Below are 19065 nucleotides of genomic sequence, written 5' to 3'. Positions count from 1 at the left end.
CCCTATATAAGCATATCAAAATGTTACTATGGCAATACCTGAGGTCAACATCTGCCTGTTTTGTTGTAATTATAGGTTTACTGCCACCCTATTCCATCACTCACCTTCATCTCCACTTCTTGAACCACTTTAGGCCCCACTCTCCTTTCTTGCCCAACTGCTTTAAGCTAACTTGCATTCCAGCTCTAAGCATTTTGAACAACAACTCTCTTCCCCCACCCACCCAAGGCCATTTGCTACCCCTGTCCTGCTGCTCTTGTCTTTCAAGGCCTTGCTTCTGCTTCTTCCCATTCGCGGCCCACCGTTCTGCCTTTCCTGTGTCCTAAAGCCCTGTTCCCCCTTCTTGGATTGAAACTGTTTCCTGCTCTATGCCTTTCCAATGGACCCCGAGGCCTTTTGCCCCAGTTAGCTAATCTTCATAACTTTAGCCACATCAGAAAGACCTCTCCCTGCCATGACTCTCCCATCCTCTGTCCCATTTCTGCTGCCTGATCTTACAACATATCCACAAAATTACAGCCACCCATCCCTAGAGTTGCCAACCGTCCGTAGAGACACCAAACACCAGCCATTACTAGAGTTACCAGCAACCTCATTCATTTAACAGCCTGTAATATGTTCATTGTGTTTTGTAATAGTTACCCAGTGCCCAATAAGCAAACAAAAGTCCATAAAACTTTACTCGCACAGCAGCTGGTCAAGTAGTTGGACTCTTTGTATTATTTTCACCAATAGTATTAAACAACAGTGCCTCAGCTGGTGAGAGATTATCCAGCGCCATACATGTAAAGTGCAAAATCTTACCGCTCTTTGCCTTGCTTTCTTCATTCCTGTTGATGAGGAGAAAGCGCGGGCTTTTTGGACAGAATGGTAAAACGATACATTGGATCAGTGCAGGGAGGAAGATAAAACCAAGTAGCAAAGGCCAAAGGGATTCATTCCCCATGATTGAGTCCAACCCAAAGACCTGCAAATACAAATAAACAGCATTTTAAATCATTTGTATCTGAAAAGAAGCAATAAAAAAAATCATATTTTATTAGGCCATGTCAAAGAATCTTAGAATAATGGAATTTGGGGAGGGGTCAGCTATAGTATAGAAGATTGCACAAAAGCCCCCAGTCTGTAGAAGTCCAGTGTCTCACTGTTAGTCTGAACATCACTGGTCTGCCCAGATCAATAATCTGAACATGGGCAATAGCTTTGAAAACAGCACCTCTAGGGGTATTGGTGCAGTCTTCCATCTGCTTGAATCATTTATTTTGTAGACTGTGTAAAATGTACATCAGCCTGGAGTGTTAACCTTTGGGGTAGAATTTCTGTGAAGTTTCCCCGATCTCCCACCATAATGTCAGTGGAAGATTCTCGGAATCCCCAGGCAAATGGCCGAAACAGCCATTAACGGCAGAACATCGGGAGAACCCTCACAGAAATGAGTGCCGTTAATCTATAAAATGCATTTAGAGCTTAGAATTGACAATAATTCACAAGCCAAGATCAGAGAGGTTAGCTACGGACAAATGACATGGAGAGTGTGACCGGTCAGATAACTGATGGGACATGGAGAGTGTGACCGGTCAGATATCTGATGGGATATGGAGAGTGTGACCGGTCAGATATCTGATGGGGCATGGAGAGTGTGACCGGTCAGATAACTGATGGGACATGGAGAGTGTGACCGGTCAGATAACTGATGGGGCATGGAGAGTGTGACCGGTCAGATATCTGATGGGACATGGAGAGTGTGACCGGTCAGATATCTGATGGGACATGGAGAGTGTGACCGGTCAGATAACTGATGGGACATGGAGAGTGTGACCGGTCAGATAACTGATGGGATATGGAGAGTGAGACCAGTCAGATAACTGATGGGGCATGGAGAGTGTGACCGGTCAGATATCTGATGGGACATGGAGAGTGTGACCGGTCAGATATCTGATGGGACATGGAGAGTGTGACCGGTCAGATATCTGATGGGACACTAGGAGTGTGACCGGTCAGATAACAGATGGGGCATGGAGAGTGTGACCGGTCAGATATCTGATGGGACATGGAGAGTGTGACCGGTCAGATATCTGATGGGACATGGAGAGTGTGACCGGTCAGATAACTGATGGGACATGGAGAGTGTGACCGGTCAGATAACTGATGGGACGTGGAGAGTGTGACCGGTCAGATAACTGATGGGACATGGAGAGTGTGACCGGTCAGATATCTGATGGGACATGGAGAATGTGACCGGTCAGATATCTGATGGGATATGGAGAGTGTGACCGGTCAGATATCTGATGGGACACTAGGAGTGTGACCGGTCAGATATCTGATGGGACATGGAGAATATGACCGGTCAGATATCTGATGGGACACTAGGAGTGTGACCGGTCAGATAACAGATGGGGCATGGAGAGTGTGACCGGTCAGATATCTGATGGGGCGTGGAGAGTGTGACCGGTCAGATATCTGATGGGACATGGAGAGTGTGACCGGTCAGATATCTGATGGGGCGTGGAGAATGTGACCGGTCAGATATCTGATGGGATATGGAGAGTGTGACCGGTCAGATATCTGATGGGATATGGAGAGTGTGACCGGTCAGATATCTGATGGGACATGGAGAGTGTGACCTGTCAGATATCAGATGGGATATGGAGAGTGTGACCGGTCAGATAACAGATGGGACGTGGAGAATGTGACCGGTCAGATATCCAAGTTTAAAAATCACACTTAAAACTCACGATTAGTAGTTGCCATTTAATTATTACTGTGTTCGAGGAGTGCGGTGTATTCCAATTACCTGTTGGTCCTTTCCACTTCTCGAGCAACATGATACTTAAATGATAACTCGCCCTCCCAGCTCCTGACTCCACTGCTGAATGCAGCCTGTGATGGCTCTATCTAAATGGCAATTCTCTCTTCTGATTTAAATTTTAAATTGAGACGAAGAATTGCCATTGAAGTGCAGTGCACTGTTTTCTTTAGCACCATCAGTATCCCATACATCACACTCTGAGCAATGAATCACTAGTCCGAGCAAATTGCTAATGCAAGCAAAGCAACTAGGCCCGATCAATGCTTGGTTCGGACTGGCTTCAACTAACATTGTTCTACTGTTTGTATACACTCGTGCTTAGATCAAATATGTAATGATCTATTTTAAAATATTAATCTATAATAGTTAAATATCCTTCCTGTGTTTAGCATTATTATATTAATCCATAAGCAGATGATGATGCATGCAGCTCTCCTCTGGACAGTTTCCTAGATTATCACAGAGATATGAAATGGGAAGCGGACGTACTGTTACTGCCTGAGTGTATTATGTGCAACACACTCCCATTGCAAAGAGTAAGGGTCGACTGTATACTGCTCACCTGTGCAACGAGAATTCCAATCACAATTCCCAACTGATGGAGGGTACCCAGAGCTCCTCTTAAATCTGTGGGAGATATCTCACCGACGTACATGGGAACAAAGCCTGTGGTCAAACCAGAGTAGAGGCCAATAACGAGCCGTCCCAATATCAGCATTTCAAACGAGCCTGCCAGTTTGGAGAATCCCATGAGAGCTGCTGCGATGAATGCCAGGACATTGATCATCAGCATAGAATTCCGCCTGGTTTGAAGAGGAAACACTTTTTTAAGTGAAACAGAATTAGCTCTTACAGCCTTCAAAATATTTCATCTTGATGTGCAAATAATTAGTATTTATCAGATGGAATTAAATAGTTCTCAACGTTATAAATGATCCATTCTATAAGTATCCAAGCATCTTTACCATTGGGGCCAGAAATGTCTTCTGGAATCAGAATATTGAATGTGATGTTTAACTTCCGCGTGCCTTATTTTGGACTGGTTTATTTGGGTTCCTTTAATGCAACTTTTGGTACATGTCCGTGGAGCCATAAATGAGCATTCAGCAAGAATGGCATACATTAAATTCATCTTACTCACAGAGGTATGGGAGTCTATCATTTTCAAGAGGAAGAATATTGGGATTAGGCCTGATGCTGCAAACAAATTTGACCACCAGTGACCAGCTATGATATTCACCAGTTCTCAGCCTGTCTGAGAATCATTCAGTTTGGAGTTCAGACCCATAACTCTAGTGTGCTGATGACAAGATCTATTTATACCAGGACTTGGGTGTAAAGATAAGCTTCTTCTCCATTTACCAAAGTTAATGTTATTGTATAACTTTCTTCAAATTAATGCTGAAAGCTGATGCAATGCTTAGCTGCTTAATGAGATTTGGCACAATAAATATAGTGTTTGGTGCAGGTCTATCAGCTAGCAGATGGGATGCCAGTCCAAGTACCAACTTCCTGCTTGAGACTGTTTCACTTGGCCTGGTCATGCAGCCAACTTTGTGCTTAGTATTCTTTCTAATGTACCAACGAGAGGCCTGTTGATTGATGATTAATGATGGTCAGACATGTCCTTTAGTTCTTTAAGGTGATCAGGACAGTTGGTCAATGTTAAATTGGAGTAGGTTTAACCTCTATTTAGGAAACAAACCAGCACAAGAATCAATTTGTAATCATGTGGAAGAATGCAACGCAGTTATGTGGTCTGTTTCTTTGCTTCTCAGCCAATCTTCTTGGTGGAGATTGAAGTTATTGATTAGGAGAGAGGGGGCGGGGAGGGCATTGAAGGACAGATGGCCAACTTCTGACACTGGGGTTTGAAAGATAGAGGAACATGGAATCATCAGTAGACATTGAACAATAACCTGGATCTTGAAAAGGACTTCAGTCGTAAGGACTTCAAAGGCATTTGTTTCCAAATTTTACCAATTTGTACTTGGAATATAGTGCAACTCTGTCACCAATTGTGTCACGGTCCCACTAAAACAAGTCATGGCTACAAATTTACTACCTGTTTGTTAAGAATAATTGAGCTAGTCGGGATATCAGGATTGCCAGAAGCTGCAGCACCAGTGAGAGATAACAGGTTAACAACTGTAAAAATGTAACAACTTAAGTTATTAAAAGGGACTATTTTCCCTTGTGCTGTGTCACGCATTATCAGGGTTTGCGACATCGTAAATTGCCAGATACTGAGTCACATGTCGCACACTTGGGTATTACGCAGTGTATTAGTGAACAAACGAGGATCTTGCATATATTAGAAATATAAAATATATTACCTTCCAAATCGGTTGACGAACAATCCTACTGAAAAGGATCCCACCATGCCACCCACTGAGAAAATGGCAACAGACAGAGACCAAAGTGTGGTGAGGGTTGATGGAATGATGGGTTCATTGTAACGCTCTGACCAGGTGTCATTAATAAAGCTTTCAATAACCTGAAAGAGAAATCAGCAACATTGAACAAACGCAACATTGAACAAACTGCATATTGTAAGAGATGAACTGTAGTCACCAATACCTTTTGTAGCAATGCATTTCAAATACTGAATACATAGTAAAATCCAAATGCTGATAATTATGATGATTTTTGATTAATATTACAGTTTTTTTCTTTTGTTTGGGGAAAAAGCAAAATCGAGGGTTTAGTAAAAAAGGATTTTAACAACATGTAGCAAGTCAACAAAATGAACGCTGATTCCTGAACAATGTTGCCACTAGGTGGCATCAGTTTGCCACTCGCTGAGAACCAGCCTCATCCCTTATCATGATATGAAATTTTTGTGTATAGTTTCACACATTGCCTGCTTACGTTGACATAATTTGATAAAAGGTCACAGCAAAAGGATATCTTCCTGGTCCTTGGCATGAAACTGTCTGCCTCTCTAGTAGTCTGTGTTCCACTTATGCCTCGGGTTTCATATCTGACTGAATGTCACAAAGGTATCACCAGTTAGATACCAGTAATTGGTTTTGCCACTTACATTTTTTAAACCACAGTAATGTCAGTAAACTTATCAGGCACCTGTCACCCTTTTAACTACAGCAGCTAATTTTGCCTTTGAAGTCACAGAACGAAAATACTGCGTAGTTGATGACCACACCTTGAATCTTAAAAGAACTGCCTGTTTCGTTGTGGTCTAACTTGGGCTTTGGTATCTTTCTTGCAAGTTTTCAAGTAACTTTCATACTAACTGAACTGTTTTCATTCTTTACACAAAATAAACGTGATCTTTGACTGCAAGTAATGTTGGGCTAGTGAATTATAAAATCTAAATATTATTACTCAGTAATAAATAAAGCCAATCTATTCCCAGTTTATATGGAATTGAAAAATAAATGTTTTATGGTTTTTGCATTTAGTTATTCACAAAAACATCATTGTTTACATATGTGCATTTTGTTCCTAATGATATTACTGCCAGTAGCCAGAAACTAGAGATTTCTATATTTCAAAAGTAAACATAGAATCTAATTGACTTTGATGGCTAACTGCTTACCATGGCTGTGTAAAGTTTACTTGGGCACTGTTTGAGCAGATATTTATTTTAAACAGATTAATGACTGCACCAAAATTGTGCACAAGGGATTTTACGTGAGACCATTAAACTGTACACTACCAGAGAAAATTTCAAAGCACCATGTGGTGTATCAGAGACAAAGTGACATTTTCTCTCCCTGGAAGCTGGAAAATAACAGATGGTAGCTCCATCCATCATTCACGTGGCTGTATCCAAAAAGTGCTACTTTTACAAGATTCTCTTAGGTCTTATTGTAGGTCTTACTGTTTAAGAACATCAGTTTAACTGCGATGGCAGAGGGAATGGATGTCACACTGTGCTTTCACCTATGGGGCAGAGGCTTAAATCCTGCCCGGATACATGGGATGAAAGTCTCTTTTATTTACTGCCTGTAAGGCGTGTAATTTAAACAAGTTTGGGCAATCCCAGTCAATGGGCTCGCAGCTCAAAGCTGACCACAAATTGGTAATCTCACTTAAGAGACACACAATAAGAATGATTGGCACAACAAACAGAAAAAAATGTGTATTGAAGTCAGGGTGCTGTTCTGCAGTTGAAGGCTTGAAGCTGGAGAGAACGAGCTTTACTTTGCTTTAGGAAATTCTATACCTGTAGTGGTGGTCTGACAGTGGAGTACCATTGCGCTAACTGCAGGAGCAGATGTCAATGCCCCATAGTCCATTGCACATCTGATCCTGACAGTCTCATGATGGCCACTGGAGCTAATATAGATACCTATCTATTGCTATAAGTTTGACTCTTGTGGTCAGTGGGCAGTTATAACCTTTGTAAACAATTTTACAACACCAAGTTATAGTCCAGCAATTTTATTTTAAATTCACAAGCTTTCGGAGATTTTCTCCTTCCTCAGGCAAATGTTTATAACCTGTGTTTAGTTGGGCTCCTGGGGCATGACTGCCTGTACACATGAACATAAAGAACACACATGTGCACACGTGCAGTGGTGTTCTGAGCAATCCAAAGCATCCACCTGGTCCGTGCTAGGCTGAGTCGAAGTAGTTCAATGCGTCTCCCTCATACTGCCAAATTAGGTGTGACAAAGAAATTTGTTACAGAAACACCCATTTTTAATTTGACTTTTCTGACAAGCCAGTGACTTCTGACAAGCTACTAGATTTCCTGTCTGATAGCCTTGATGAGAAGACTTGGTTTTGGTGCAACATTCCGTCTCACCGACTGATTTTGCTTTTCAGAGCCATGATTAAGATCATGGAACTGCAGTTGAAATACAGCAGTGTTAAAAAAAAAAGATGTTAGCATCAACTTCAGTGAGTTATGAAAAGCCTAGCCCCAAAGAATACATTTAATAAGAATTTACTTTTCAAAGCATTAGCAGTTTTCATCCCCTTTGTGTAAAAGGAGATACAGTAAAAATTGGTAAAATAGCAAAAAAAAACAAGTTGAAAAAACGACTTCATCCACTTAATATTGACACGATCTAGAAGTATCTCTCTATACACAGCTAATTATATCATGTCCCATTGATTTGTTCCATGATATTTCATTATGAGGCACTGCATTCTCTGCACCATGAGACGTAATTTGATCCAATTATCAACGTACTGCCTTGGAAACTGCTCAGCTGTGAGTATATACAGTATATGGAAAGAACATCCAAGCAGCAAAATTATTTGGGGAGAGTAATAAACTATATTCATTTATACTGCATCCTTCAGCATATTAAGAAACAAATATTACATTTACAAACCAGTTGGATTTACATAAAACCAAATAATAATTTGTTTTTCCAAACTGGCATGAAGATAGGAATTAACAAAAACTATTATACAAAAGCTATTTTGAGTCAATAACAAAAAAAAATGTTACAGCTGGTTTCATGAGGGCTTCCTTGCAAGCTCAGGGTGATAAATCCATCAGCTTACTGGTTTTTGGTTACCTCGAACACAGGGCTACCCTTTAGTGGGTAACTGCACTATCATACTGAGCCTTATATCCAGATAGTCCTCGGCTTAATCCCCAGCGTGCTGAGTTGGCTGATCTCAGCTGCAGTGAAAAGCCTAACCCCAGAGAATATAATTATAAGAGGTCTACAGTTGGCTTATGCGATTCTGGGATAGGGAGGCGAAAACAGGCCGTCGTTCCTGCTCTTGATAACTAGCCAGTGACCCCTGCTGGAAAGTGCATATTGAGCAAGGGACGGGGTTGGTACCAATCCACAGCCAAATAGCCTGTCAGCAGTCGCTGCCTGGGCTCACGCTTTAAGAATGGCCACTTGAGCAAGGTTTTGAAGGGCTGCTGGTGCCTATCGAGCTGTCAACCTGCAAGAGTCATCACCTTTAGGTCAGGGGGAAAATATTCAACACAGTAATTCAGTCCAGGTACTTGTAATACTACAGTGATTGCAGAATAAAACTGTACCATAAGGATGAAGAGAAACTGCATTCTCAAACTTTTCATTATATGCTACATTAAAATGAAGAATTAATATTCAAATCCTATTAGTATAACATGGTTAATATTTATAACTATAATACATGCCAAGTAAATTGAATTTATCAACCTTTACCACAAAGTGCATAAACCTGTTATAAAACTAATTGAGTCTTTAAAATTATTTTTTTTAACTGAAGCAGCGTTGAGCATCTTACCTTCTGAGGGGCATTAATGACACCAGTGTTGTATCCAAACTGTACTGACCCAAGCACTGCCGCACTTACTGCAATTATTAGCTTTCCAGTCACTTTCTGAAACAAATTTTTTAAAAAAAGATAAAATCACATTCTGTACTTTGTGCACCAATGTAAACACAGAACTGGAACGAAAGAGACTTGACACATGGGAAAACTTGGGAACGTGGTGAGTTCAGGGTGAGATCTTTCCTCGAGGCGCATTGCAACCATTTTATTAGATGCCGATGTTTTGTTTGTGGACCCATTTTGGGTTTTTTTTTTCTTCCCTTCATTCTTTCTGTTTTCTGATGTGGCTTTCCTTGTATTTCAGTGACAATGTATTGTAATGATAAACATTTATTAATAGTTTAATGTTTAATTAAAATAAATATAAAAATGTCTCCCATTTTCGGTTTATCCTCAAGCAAAACAATTATTCTTGAATCAGAAAGCCGAGTACGATAGACGACTGACCGTTCCTGAGAAAAACGCCAACATTTATGCAACCTCCCACATTCATGGTTTATTGGCTGAAGTCCTCTTACTTAATTAGCAGAACAATCTCTCATTTGTTACCATTAAAGGTTAGCTTCAGAGATGCTGGTCACATTGCTTAATCCCTTTACTATAGCTCAGCAAAAATCACAGTAAGGGTACAGTAAATACTGTTTTCACTTGTCAAAATCCAAGAACCTTGTTATCAGCATGTAAATTAAGCAGCTTTATTTACTTCCCTAGGTACACAAAGCACTGAATTGATTGAAAAACACGTTAAATTAAGCCCCACTCAATAAAGTTGCACAGTTGTGCAATTAATTAAAGCATTCCCTCCCTTCCTAAAAATCAAGTCTAATAAGCAAAATCAAAATGTAAAACGCTTTCCGTTTAAGTAAAGTAATACGATTACTTTAATGAAGGTTCTATTTCAATACAAAACAAAAAAAATGCAGCGTTTTCAAAGCTCAGCTAGAATTGTGAAGCTAATATCCAATTAAGGAGCTCCCTTTTTTGTGAAAAAGCCAACATTCTCTAATAGTTTCAAAACAAAAGCAAAATATCTGAAATTAAAGCAGGAAATGCTGGAAAATACTCAGTGGGTCAGGCGGCATCCGCAGAGAGAGAGAAACCAGGTTAATGCTTCAGATCAATGACCTTTCATCAGTACTGGAAGATGTTAGAGATGAACAGCTTTTTAAAAAGTGCGGAGTCAGGTTAAAGGGGGCAGGAAAAGAACAAAAAGGAGAGATCTGTGTTAAGGTGGAGGGCAGGAGTGATTATATGACAAAAGTGATGATGGTGCAAGGCGAAAGGAGGTGATAATGAGACAAGTATAGAAACAAAAGATGGGTCCAGAGGAGGTGTAAATGGTTATAGCAGAGGAGGAGGTAAGCATGGAAAACCTGGCAAAACGAAGGCTCCCATGGCACAGGAACGCATGGGAAGAAAGGCAGGTAGACCCCAGGGGTGCGGACTACCCCACCGGCCGTGTATCGACAGGGGATCCCCACCCCAAACACCAGGCCACACCTCCTATACTCCCAGTGGATCTGGTGCAGCCATTCTCCATTACCCAGCACCTGTTCTCCGAGAGAAAATGAGAGTGGTGGTTGAGGTCTAAAGTTGTTAAATCCCAATGTTAAAGCCGGAAGTCTGTAAAGTGCGTAGCAGAAAGATGAGATGCTGTTCCTCGAGCTTGCGTTGAGCTTCATTGGAACAGTGTAGCAGGCCAAGGACAGAGAGGTCAGAGTGGGAGTGGGCTGGAGAATTAATGTGGCAAGTGACCAGAAGCTCAGGGTCACGCTTGTGGACTGAGCAGAGGTGTTCAGCAAAGCGATTGCCCAATCTGCGTTTGGTCTCCCCAAAGTAGAGGAGACCATGAGCAGTGAATACAGTATCAAGCAAATCGCTGTTTCACCCAGAAGGAGTGTTTGGGGCCCTGTTTGGTGGAAAGGGAGAGGTCTCTAATGGGGATCTCTAAATACAGAACCCCATTGTTATCCACCAATTAACCCGAGTTTCAATTTTCTCTCTGATCACATTCCACCAAAACAACATTCTATCAAAACAAAATTTGAGAATACAGACTTCATGACAATTCCTCATCCACCTCACAATATATCTCTCAAAATGCATAATCTGGAAATAGTTCAGAAATTTCACAACTAAAGTACAAACTTAAAATTGGCTCTGACAATCCCCCCCGCCCACTTCCACAAATAACATAACACCCACACAGGGCTGTGTACACTCGTTCCCCCAAACTTCATGATTCCTCCTCTCCCACCTTGATAGTGCTCGTTCACATTGGCCTCTGTGGCACTCAGCTCACAATCAGAGGCCAATGAAACAGCCCCAATGTAAATAAACAAATACAAAGGAGTCCACCTCTGATATATGACTACAATTCCCAGAAACCACCGTGCAGCTATGACATTAACATGTACAAAGTAACATGCTTCTTTCTTCATATAACTAACTATGGTCCTGATATGCTCATGCACCGGAGTCTGTTTCTAGTGAGTGAACTCCTGACTTTAGTTATTTGTCTAGGATTAGGTAAAGAGAGATTTACAGGCAGACACTGTTAGGGTGGATAAGGAGGGAGAAGGAAAGAGGCTCTATTTGAAGGGGGGTAAGGAGGGAGAAGAAAAGAGGCTCTGTTTGAAGGGGGTGATCTCTGAAGTTGGTTAGGAGATGGAGAAAGACCTTAAAAAGAGATAGAGATTCCCTTGGGCGGGTGGGGGGGGGGGGTGGAAGAGAGAGAGAGAGAGAGGCTTTGTTCAGGAGAGAAGGAAAAGACTCTTGGGGAGAAAGTTGAGCAAAACACAAAAAGAAGAAAGAGAGACCTTTTTGAGCAGAGTGAGAGTGATGAGAGAGAGAGAGAAATGCTCTGTTGTGGGGAAGTAGCTTTGGCTCTGCTGGGAGCTGGAGGAATGATTGGTGTTGGGACTTAAACCCAGCGGTGTCCTTTTATAGATAAGCGTGTTGGGTCCTGATGACATAATCGGGACCCGACTGCAATTTTATATTGATGGCCTGAGCAGGAACCTGCAGTGGCTTTCCCGCCAGGTGACGATAGCAGGAAAGAGGCCCAAACAGGCATGGTTTATTAACTTTCTTTGTGGGGCGAGGAGGAACAGGATTACTGTTCCAGACCTACAAGGAAAGCTTCGGCCTCCCCTGCTGTGATTCGCCCTCCCTCTTCCCAATTGCAAGAACCACTGTGAGACAAACACCTTGCTGGGGTCAGCGGGCGAGCTCTGGGCTGGGACTTTCCGCTGCTTCCCGCCCATTACGGATGGCAAGTCAGCTGGTGAGGTGTAAATGAAGCCCGGGAGTTAAAATAGCCCAAGCCTCGTTTCTGGAGCAGTGGGTGAGCTTCTAACACAAACCCTCTGACTCATCATGAGCAAAATAGCATGAGATGAACTAGTAGAGTTCTGTTAGACATTTCTTTTGAAAGTCAGGAAGATCCAAAGGGCATTCGGGGGAGGGGGGAGGGAGTCACCAAGCATTTGGAGAAGTGAAGAGTTCCTAGAACTCACCTTCATGAACCAGGCACGCTGTTCAAAAGGGTGTTTGTTCCCTCTTTATCAGTTTAAAGTTATAACTGTGATGTGGAGATGCCGGTGATGGACTGGGGTGGACAAATGTAAGGAATCTTACAACACCAGGTTATAGTCCAACAGTTTTATTTGAAAATCACAAGCTTTCGGAGGCTTTCTCCTTCGTCACCTGACGAAGGAGGAAGCCTCCGAAAGCTTGTGATTTTCAAATAAAACTTGGACTATAACCTGGTGTTGTAAGATTCCTTACATAAAATTATAACTGTAAAGGATTCAGAGGGCCACCCACTACAATTGACTGTCAAAGGAGCACTGCCATCATAGAGAAACATTTTTTCATTTGTTCACCAATCCAATGATGTTTGCTTTGAAATGCATCAAAACATGATCATTGCTTGTATATGATGTCAACATGACAAAAATGACATGTAGTTGTTGTTGATGATGTTGATGATGCTCTTTAAATATCTTTACACTTTGTGAAGGGATTTTCACACATTTGAAACAGTGCTGGAGCTGGAAAACATCTCAAAAAATAAGTGTACATTCCATATCCTGCAGCCTGAAAACTGTTCTTCGATTTTCCAAATCCGTATATTCCCCAGGATTGGTCCCACTCCTGCAAGGTTCCCATATCATCCGTTATTTGCGAAGCCGATGGCAACTGGCAGGAGGTGTTGATTATCTCCAAGGAAACAAGGGGATACCATGCCATGGCTGTGAACTTGATCCCAATGGGACGCCAATAATTGACTCCAGTTCTCATACTGTCCTCTCTATTGTACATCCCAACGGTGATTATACATTGATGGCATGTGTCGATGGCTGACCTCTGAAGATCCAACAGGATTGGAGTCTCACATTTCACAGGTCTTGTGAGCTGCTGTTAAGTTTTCAGTTAAACCTTAAATTGTGGAGCCAGATTCCCTCTTTCGACCATGGAATTGCGTGACTATGGCCTTAATCAGGAGCAGGAAGAAAATTAAATATGGGAGAGGAGCACGCAAAGGATCAGGAGTCTCCATTTGCGAACTGCTTTTCCTTGACCAAGTTTATAACGTACAAGTCCCATTTGTCATTTCCATTTCCACAGCGTAACTTAAATGCAGTCAGAGTTCTGATTCACATGTAGCTGCACTTAAACTGCATTTATATTCTTTTAGTTCAGATTCTGGAGCCCAGTATTAGGGATTAACTCTCACTCTATGCTTGTTCGGTGCAGACACACAGGCTGAGTTTTATTTGGGTTTGTGCGTCTGCCACCTGACTGCAGAAAATGCATTAAACAGCATATAATCTGGGAGCTGATCGAAGGGTTCCGCAATCTAATTAAAAAGAATAATGTAAAAGCAACTTTTAAGAACTATGATGGGAAGAGGGATTTTAACCCTATCCAACTGGCGGAAAACAGGCATGTAGGCAGTTAAAATCGCTCAAGTTACATAGCTGCCGGAAAGCCGCCCGAAACCCACCATTTATGATTTTAATAGATGCTTCTGGACGGGCAGCTTAGCAAGTGGGGGTCCTAATTCACATACACTAATCAGGATCCGATGACATCATTGGGCCCAGACAGCGATTTTAACTTCAGCCTGAGTGGGGAAACTGCCGTGACTCTCCCTCCAGGTAAAGGCCAGTGTGAAGGGGATCGGAAAACTGAACAGGCCGTACCCAGGTAAGTTTATTACTTTCCTCTGTGGGGCCAAGAGGAGCAGGAGTACTCTTACGGGCGTCACAAGAAAAGTTTATGCCTCCCCTACCCCAAACACCCCTTCCCACCCCCAAACCCTACTGTGAGACCCCCACCCCCCCCCCCATCAGGACTCCCTTCCCCTGAGTGTCAGCGGGCAGCCAAGATCCACCTGATTTTCCAAAGGCCGACAGCCGTGTCCAGCCCGTCCCATATTCAGAAGGCCCAGTGGTAAAAATCACCACGGCCTCATACTGCCACGGGAAGGCGGGAAACTAACTGAAACCAGTGAGTTTCCACCAGAAACCCGCTGGCAATTAAAATTCCTTCCCCCCCCCCCCAAAAATCACTGCACCACCAAGTAGGTAGGATGTGTATTTGATTTCTCTCTTCATCATTATTTAATACTGTATCAAGTAACCATACCAAATAAATTGTTCTCTGACAGTCCCCAAACGTAACCTAATCACCACCTCCTGATTTATCTTGTCTTTTTCACCTTGCGGAGTCCTGCACGTGGGCAGGTTGAGTAATTTGCTGCAGCAAGCAGTCTGATATTGCTCACAGCCACTCAGGCCTCCGAGTCCTTTTATATCAATGTTATTGGGGTAGCAAATCACATCACAGCAGTAATTGTAGAAATCTGTGGGATTTGTTGTAGGATGTCACCCCATGACAAATATGCTTATTTTGTCATTTGACCATTTTTCTGTTAATATAAGATGGATTATTTTGTGACGCTGTGCTCCCAGCACAGAGCCTCAGTAAAAGATAGAAAGACTTGCCTTTATATAGTGCCTTTCATGACCTCAGGATATCCCAAAGCACTTTACAGCCAATTAAGTACTTTTGAAGTGTAGTCACTTTTGTAATGTAGGCAACACCGCTGCCAATTTGCATACAGCAAGGTCCCACAAACAGCAATGTGATAATGAACGGATGATTTGGGTTGAGGGATAAATATTGGCCAGGACACCGGGGAGAACTCCCCTGCTCTTCTTCAAAATAGTGCCAAGGGCAAACAGGGCCTTGGTTTAACATCGCATCCGAAGGACGGCATTTCTGACAGTGCAGCACTCCCTCAGACACTGACATGTCAACCTGGATTATGGGCTCAAGTCTCCAGAGTGGGACTTGAACCCACAAACTTCTGACTCGGAGGCGAGAGTACTACCCAATGAGCCACGGCTGACGCAGAAGTAGCAAACATGGATCGGATCATCAGAACTAGCATTTAAGCCCCAACTCTGTTACAATTAGTACAAATGCAGCCTCGCAAAATGACCTCCAATTTATTGATCCATAGTGCTTCTGCCTTGGCTGTATTTCACAGTGTCAGTTATGCAACAAGCACCAGGAACAGTGCAGTGTGTGTATATTTCTACATCTCATCTGTAGTCAGTCCAAAAGTACCTTTCTGGTTAATGATCATGCAGTTTTATGTTACATTTCAGGAATGCGTAACTTTTCTGTAATTGTTAACACTTTGCATCCTTCCTATTCTCAAATCTCTTTGCAATTCATAAATTAAACACCAGTCTATTTGTGTGTCTTTGCATTAAGCAACACAAATCCTTTAAAGTGTGTTGGCCTACAACTAAATTTGGGGGTATATTATTGATTTTTAGTGTTGTAATATTTTGATTATTGATTTATTCATTTTCAACCAAGGCGCATTCAGAAACTACTTCAATGTAGATCCATTAAAAATGTTAACATTTTTCCTTTATTTAATCAAAAAAAATCAAGATGAGCAAAAAATGTAAGCAAACCATATATTTTGGATATTTATTGTGAAAGAGGTTTCTGAAACAGACTGCTGATACCCCGGCATTGAATTGACCATACAAAAGGCACAATTGTCCCCAGTTCTTGCACATGAAATGAAGAATCCATATATATTTCACTGGTAGAATTACATTCAAATGCTGATATTTGAATCAGGAAATTTATCTTATCATTTTTCCTGGTAAAATACCCTTATAATAAATGCGTTATTTCCGTTCAGTGAAGGTAAGCAGTTTTTTTGGTCTAGTTGACTGGCCAGATGCGGATTTTGCTGATTAAGAATTTATGATATTCATTGTTGCTACAGCAACAGATCCCTTAAAGTACTTAAACTCTGTTATTCCTTTCACATGACTTAACCACCACGCTTCCCCTTCGTATAACCCAGTAATTGCTGTCACAGCACTGCTCGTACGAGATAAGAAAAATAAATTAATGCTGGAAATGATTGAAATAATTTTAAACACAGAAAATAAAGAATAATTCAAAAAACGCACATTGCTAGTAATCTGTCACTAAATATAATGTTTCTTGTAAATCAATAATCAAAATAATACAACACGAAAAAATCAATAATTATTAGTTGGAGAAGATTTTTGTTGCTTAATTAAGCATGCACAAATAGGCATGTAAGTTGTAAATGGCGAAGAGATTTGAGAATAGTAAGGATGCAAAGTGCTAACAATTACAAAGGGGATAGAAAAGCTACACATTCCTGAAATGTAACATGAAATTGGACGGTAAATTTACCAGGAAAGTACTTGCGGACTGAGAGCAGACAGGATGGAGAAGTGTACGCACACTGGCACACGTACACACTGGACTGTTCCTGTTGGATCACCTGATACTACAGAACTATCCTATGGCCTGCAAATTACTTCAAATGACAGAAAACACTTACATTTTGACATTCCACTAAAATTCACCTCTCCGTGGGAATGCTCTTCGTGTACAGTGTTCAAATGTATGAAACAAGATGGAAAGCAGTGAGCCACGGTACTCAACCCAAACTCAATGGCAGAAGTAATTAATTCACTTGTCAGTTCTCAGCTTTCTTTTTGTAATAAACTAAAGTGCAGTTGTATACCTGTAGATCTGTGCGCTGCGTACAGCGATTAAAGGGACCACACACGATAACAAATACTCTGAAATGTGTCAAATATTTCCCCCTACAATGTTAAATAGAATTTTTTTTTGGCCCAGACTTTTTAAATCAGTGCAGAGACTATCTTTTGCAAAAGGCGCTAAAGGTGGGATTTTGCTGGAAATCACTGATCAGATTATAAACATCCCGCATGCAAGGGTTCATTCCGGGAATGTTGTTCATGTAGGCAGCAAATGAGGTACTGAGTGAATAAAATGGTGTGAAGGGAGTGAATGATGTAGTGTAGTTCACTTAATTATTTGTAAATATATATATGATAGAAATGGATATAAAGTGAAGCTGAGCCATTTTCAATCAGAACTGTTTTGCATGATATAAAAATACACATTTTCTTCATTAGTTCCTTCCTTATTGAATTTTGATCCAACAGGATTAAAATTCCGATTGAACTTCGTGTACAAATATTTAACGCATGTGTGTTGCATCCCTGTGTGTGTTATATTAGCCAATGTAAAATTGATGATGATATTGTCTTGTGGGTGATGGTTCAATACAATGACCTCTGAACTCTGAGCACGTTGGGGAGCTTTTGTTTTCAGAGGAATCAACGAAATGACTCATAGACGGCAGACTACTGGCCCCTTTTAATAAGTAAACTTCGCTTCCGCTATTGAACTGATTTTACATCTGATAAAGTGGCCTCACCCCTCTAACTTTGCAATATAACTTGAGTAAACCTTTCGGATCCAGTATTTTACCCTAGAAACAATTTATCCCAATACTGTTAAAAGCTTCCTCATGCTTTGCCTTTTTTAAAAATGTTATTGACTTTGAAACATTCAAAGATACATTTGCTTCATTTATTCATTACTTTTGGTAACATGAACTCCTACCCAGGCCAGGAACCCTTTGTATTTCTTTCTCTTCCTTCAGACAGTACACTGAGCGTGTACTATTTACCTTCCCCCTCACACATACTTTGTGTACAACACATTATTCACTCCCTTCACACCATTTTATTCAATCAACACCTCATTCGCCGCCTTTATACAGTGAAGAGCATGGCCTACGGTATTCACTCTACTGCTCCCAAGCACAGCTATTTTTAAACACAAAGAATACTTCCAAGAGGAAATTCATTAGAATTAGAACATTAGAACTTGATAGAAAATGTTGACTTTTTAAACTATGTTGATAAAATCACGATCCTTGCTAAACAGTTTAAAGCCACATCCAGTAAGCACCGAAGTTGCTCATTTGTTTTTAAATACTGCTGAAAAAACACCACCACTAAAACATACAGTTAGTAACACAAATCTTCTTACCTTGTCTGAAGCCATTCTGTTGTCACACAGTTAAAGACTCCCTTGATTGCTGGTCACGTTAGAATGCCCCGTCTTGGATGGTTTGTCTGATTCGCTGTGATGTGTGTTGTTCAAACCCTTCTGTGATTAAAAACCTTAATAAGTCCTCACAACAAATGCTCTTCGTATATTTTTTTTAGGTACGGAACAGTCTCCCGAGATTGACTGTGTATAGCAAGTTCCTTCTCTGTGCCTCCCTGTTCTGCAATGGCTCATGTACTCTGCAAAAAACGATCTCGTCTTTGTGTGTCAGTGATTTGAATGGGATTGGATGTCAATGGATGACGTTTGAGAGGTGTGTGATGGGCGTGCCTCATTCTCATTTGCTTACACACACTATTACCATGTCTCTCCCGCAGTGAAGGAAGCACATACTGGGAGTAGCAATCTGTAACACTCCTTTTCCCCCACCCCCATAGTTGGCAGTGAGGCTGCAGTCTCCATTAGCAAATGTTGCTTACCACATTAAATTCTACGAGTGTGATTTTCCATTGGCGTCAGAGGACATGTCT

At 41.4% G+C, this 19065-nt stretch overlaps 1 protein-coding gene across 1 annotated transcript in view; it reads right to left on the bottom strand.

The window, feature by feature from the left end:
• The window catches only part of LOC137301057 (solute carrier family 2, facilitated glucose transporter member 1), a 30522-nt gene extending 11730 nt beyond the window's left edge, over nucleotides 1-18792 (bottom strand). Inside the window, exons 1-5 of the mRNA XM_067970449.1 lie at nucleotides 18515-18792; nucleotides 9020-9115; nucleotides 5146-5306; nucleotides 3372-3612; nucleotides 805-967 (exon numbers count right to left, since the gene is read on the bottom strand). Of these exons, the coding sequence (XP_067826550.1) occupies nucleotides 805-967; nucleotides 3372-3612; nucleotides 5146-5306; nucleotides 9020-9115; nucleotides 18515-18529 (676 nt within the window). The 5' untranslated portion in view covers nucleotides 18530-18792. The remainder of the gene's footprint in view (nucleotides 1-804; nucleotides 968-3371; nucleotides 3613-5145; nucleotides 5307-9019; nucleotides 9116-18514) is intronic.
• Between the last annotated feature and the right edge of the window lie 273 nt (nucleotides 18793-19065).

Source organism: Heptranchias perlo, chromosome 32, assembly GCF_035084215.1.
Source record: "Heptranchias perlo isolate sHepPer1 chromosome 32, sHepPer1.hap1, whole genome shotgun sequence".
NCBI classification, from domain to species: Eukaryota; Metazoa; Chordata; class Chondrichthyes; order Hexanchiformes; family Hexanchidae; genus Heptranchias; species Heptranchias perlo.
The sequence above is the reverse complement of the archived record's forward strand: the minus strand, read 5'-3'. Positions and strand labels throughout refer to the sequence as shown.